The 4,675-nt window shown below is 43.5% G+C and overlaps 1 protein-coding gene across 1 annotated transcript; it reads right to left on the reverse strand.

Moving 5' to 3' along the window:
* Window positions 1-882, reverse strand: LOC139451870 (uncharacterized). The gene has a single exon (XM_071233165.1). The coding sequence runs from the start codon at window positions 880-882 to the stop codon at window positions 1-3; it is 882 nt and encodes a 293-aa protein (XP_071089266.1).
* Between the last annotated feature and the right edge of the window lie 3,793 nt (window positions 883-4,675).

The following is a 4,675-nucleotide window of genomic DNA, read 5'->3' on the forward strand; positions in this document are numbered from 1 at the left end:
TCACAAACCAACGTGGGGAGGGCCGCTATCAGCGTACATTTCGTGTGCACAGCCGGTTCCTGTCACTGAGGACATCGGCCATAACAGTGTAAGTCGTCGTAGAGGTCTCGTACAGGTGAGGTATTGGCACCAAACTGCATCCAGGAAGTCTATCCCCTTGATGGAGGAGATATCATGGCACCAAACTACATCCAGGAAGTCCATCCCCTTGATGGAGGAGATATCATGGCACCAAACTACATCCAGGAAGTTTTTCCCCTTGATGAAGGAGATATCATGGCACCAAACTATATCCAGGAAGTCTATCCCCTTGATGGAGGAGATATCATGGCACCAAACTACACCCAGGAAGTCCATCCCCTTGATGGAGGAGATATCATGGCACCAAACTGCATCCAGGAAGTCTATCCCCTTGATGGAGGAGATATCATGGCACCAAACTACATCCAGGAAGTTTATCCCCTTGATGGAGGAGATATCATGGCACCAAACTACACCCAAGAAGTTTTTCCCCTTGATGGAGGAGATATCATGGCACCAAACTACATCCAGGAAGTTTTTCCCCTTGAAGGAGGAGATATCATGGCACCAAACTATATCCAGGAAGTTTATCCCCTTGATGGAGGAGATATCATGGCACCAAACTACATCCAGGAAGTCTATCCTCTTGATGGAGGAGATATCATGGCACCAAACTACATCCAGGAAGTTTTTCCCCTTGATGGAGGAGATATCATGGCACCAAACTACATCCAGGAAGTCCATCCCCTTGATGGAGGAGATATCATGGCACCAAACTACATCCAGGAAGTTTTTCCCCTTGATGGAGGAGATATCATGGCACCAAACTACATCCAGGAAGTCCATCCCCAGAAACAACATTCCTCTTTTTCCTTGGCGACCCGTGAAGATCCGGGGTAGAATAAGTCTTCAGCCACCCAATGCTTGTCGAAAAAAGGCGACTAACGGGATCGGGTGGTCAGGCTCGCGGACTTGGTTGATGCATGTCATCGTATCCCAGTTGTATAGATCGATGCTCATGATGTCAATCACTAGATTGTCTGGTCCAGACTCAGATTTACAGATCGCCGTAGTATAGCTGGAATATTGCAGCGTTAAACTTTTAAAGAAAACGATGTAGTTAGAAATAATAACAATAACAAAATCAAAGCAACTGAAATTACACAATATGAATCTTTATCCCATTTCAACCTGGCAATGTATGTTGTTTAAGATGAGTTATGGTCAGGATCTTCAAGGGTCGGCGGAGAGAGTCTCGTCATACGTTCCTCAACAAAGTAGGTTCATCTCGAGTTAATCCTATCTACCATACTACGAGAACCAATCAGTAATCACGCGCTGTATCAACACCAATAAAGAATTCATTCGATGAAGCTTTGCAATTCTAGTAATCCAAATACGCACTAGTTTTCTTACCACGGAATGTGATCCTTGCGTAACCGACTCCTGTTGGTTTCTTCCTAACCAAACCCATGGACATGTTTGGTTTTGCCTATCAAATATTTGATTTGTCAGTCGCGACCAAAGATTCAATATTCTCGTCTCACATCTAAAAACATTGATGCTTTTTCGAGTGTTGGTAGATGACTTACGACTGTCCTTTCAATCATAGCACTCGGGGATTCTGGACAGTGGACTCAACGGCTTCAGACAGCCTGGCCACCAGCTTGACCGAGGGTCAATACTGTCCATTGTGTCGCCGGCGAAGGAAACGGCCGTCGAAGAAGGCGAAGGAAGGTGTGCATTGTGTTAAATCGCCCTCTTCAGGCGGTATCGAGTCAATTGGATGTGAAGACGTGTTCGTGGTCAAAGTAGAAACGGTCAAGTATTATGATGGAACGGTATCATATATGTGCTGATCAATCGTAGGCGTGCTCACGGAAAAAGGGAGACATGATCGATGTTTTCGTAACCATTCGCTTTTCTCCGTTAATGAAAGAAGTGTCATTTCCTATAAACGCCTGAAATGACATTTTGAGCTGAGGTGAAATGGGGTTTAACATCGCGTCCAAGATTATTACACTTATATTGCGACATACATGCGTGCGTGCGTGCCTGTGTGTGTGTGCTTGTACTAGTCCGGACTAATGCCGATTTTATAGTGCTAACCCACTGAGATACCACGCTGCAGTTTAACATGAATACCCCACTCAGACACAGTATACTGACTCCGAATCGACCACTCCTTGTTTTATACCTTTAATGCCGAGCGCCAGGCAGGGTAACAACAAGTACCATCTTATATCAACTGTTGGTATGACGCGATCGGGGATTGAACCCCGGACCTTCCGCTCTCCGGGAGGACGATCTGGCATCAATGACATGGGTCAGAGAGAGGTTAGAAATTATATGAGATGATATTTATTTACGTCGTATTCCATATATTTATATGACGAGGGTCGAATATAAAGGAACCATGACTTTAAATACCGATTGAAGAAGCCTATTCGTACCATTGTTCTAGGTACCCTATGCCCCTTTTACGCTTAAAGTGAGTGAGTGAGTTATGTTTAACGCCGCTTTTAACATTATTCCAGTCATATCACGGCGTGTCAACTTAATGTGGGAGGAAAGCCCGAAGTGATGCAGGTCTCAGACGTTTACCACTTCGGTGAAACCCACGAGCACGGGTATGGTTACGACAAACCTAGAAACATAATCGGGGTGAACCGGGATTCGAACCCACAATCATAGGTTTCTGGCGACGACTAGGCCACTAGACGACTAGGCCACCCGTGACTGGTGTCCGGAACTTCCGCTTGGTGTGGCTGCAGTGTGTCCCAGTTCGTAGCTGGAACGAACGGGAACCAGTCTACGGAATAGCTTACACGGGTACTCGGGTAGAATTGCACAAGTCCCTAAGGCAAAAAGTATTAGTTGAAATCATTATTTCTAGATTATGAAATAATAAGAACAATATGTCCCTTTTAGAGTGGCGTCCTTACTATCCACATATCTAGACTTGCCTATAAGGATATAATTACTAGACACTCGTGGATCATTCAGTACAGCCTTTGGGCAAGGCTAGGAAGCGGGGCATAACTGAACCTACATCAAATATTTACAGCCGAAAAAGTATCTAAAACATGACACTACCCAATATCATGATCTATGAAAGGCAAAATAAAAACTAACAATTTAAATTTAAAATAGAAGTTTGGCATAGGTTCTCTACATGACTAAAGTTCTCAAAATGATTCCATGTACATTCGAGGCATATTTGGGCATCTACTTTAAACGTTTGCAGGGCCACATATGTTTATAACACGGATATAGTTGTATCTATCACACGTTTATAAACAAAACCCGTATGTCAGCAATTGGAGCGGTATGTGTCGAAGAGATGACTGCTGATGTTTCTAATTCACATCCAATACGCCGACATAAAGTGGCCATTACATGGCAATATAAGCTTCTAGCTCATTTAACCTGTCTCCAAAACGAGGCTCTTAACTCATGCCAGCCATTTTGTCCCAGCGGGGGACCCGTAGGGAGAGAGGTTCCGACAGCGTTGATTATGATTATCTCTGACCTGGCTGTAATAGAGCATTAGCACATCACACGGAATTGTGATTTGCTACCTCCATTCGGACCCCTGTTCGAAAACGTTTGATACAAAAGGGTGAAAGGGTTCGTTTTTTAGAGCATGAATCTGATTTACTGGAGGTAAACTGAAGCACAAAGCAACACATGTGAAGGGTATGTGGCGATATAAATCATGCAATACTGTTGGCAAGATCGTTTTTGCATTTATGAAACACAGTTTATTAAGATGGCCTTTGATAAACTGTAGATGTCCTGACTCCTTGGAGCGGGACTGAACTAAGAAAGTACCCCACGCCAGGCGCTTGTGATCCCTCTGACTAGGGAGCAACCATTTGAATTTCGATGGAGGGGGGAAGGGGGATAAAAAAATTCAATTTCTTTTTTCCACCATAAACTTGTGCTGAAATGTTTTATATAACTCAATAACGAACTGTATTATTTGGACACGTGTCTGTAAACTAAGGGCACGTTATATTTTCCTACAAAGCGGGAATATGTTATAAAAATGATTATGATTGAAGATGTTTGCAAAAATTCCCCCACCCCCTCCCTTGAAAATCAAATTGGGGCTCCCCTATCTGTAGACGTGTCGGCAGATTTATTCTAATGGATTAGCTCACAAACATGTGCCATACTGTGAATTGATATCAATCTTCCGGGGGAAATTATTGTAAGGCATTTTTATGTTTACGTAAGACATCAGAAGTGTTTCTATCTGAAGAATGTATCATGTTTTATATACGTAATCTATTTTGGCAGCATCGCTTCAACAGATTCAGCAAAATCTCGCTAACACGAGAACGTGAGTATGATTTTACGCCGCATTTAGCAATACTCCAGCAATATTACGACAGAAAACACCACAAATTGGCTTCACACATTGTACCCATGTGGGCAGTCGAACTCGGGTTGTCGACGTGAGATCATCCATGCATACAAAACCACATGTCATTCAACCTGATTTCGTAAGTAAGACACATAGCATGTCGCTAGTTTTCTATTGATTATTGGCCTTTAAAATCCTTGATGACGTGTCCCCTTGGCACTTCATCAAGCGACAGAAAGGTACTCGATCTTTCTGTCTCCTCTGCCCCGCGTGTCGGTCTTC

This window comes from Haliotis cracherodii, unplaced genomic scaffold, assembly GCF_022045235.1.
Source record: "Haliotis cracherodii isolate W230 unplaced genomic scaffold, xgHalCrac1.p SCAF_9, whole genome shotgun sequence".
NCBI lineage: Eukaryota > Metazoa > Mollusca > Gastropoda > Lepetellida > Haliotidae > Haliotis > Haliotis cracherodii.

What these genes read in the sequence shown, in the direction of transcription:
- LOC139451870 (XM_071233165.1), bottom strand. Translation starts at nt 882, where the DNA reads ATGTTGTTTCTGGGGATGGACTTCCTGGATGTAGTTTGGTGCCATGAT.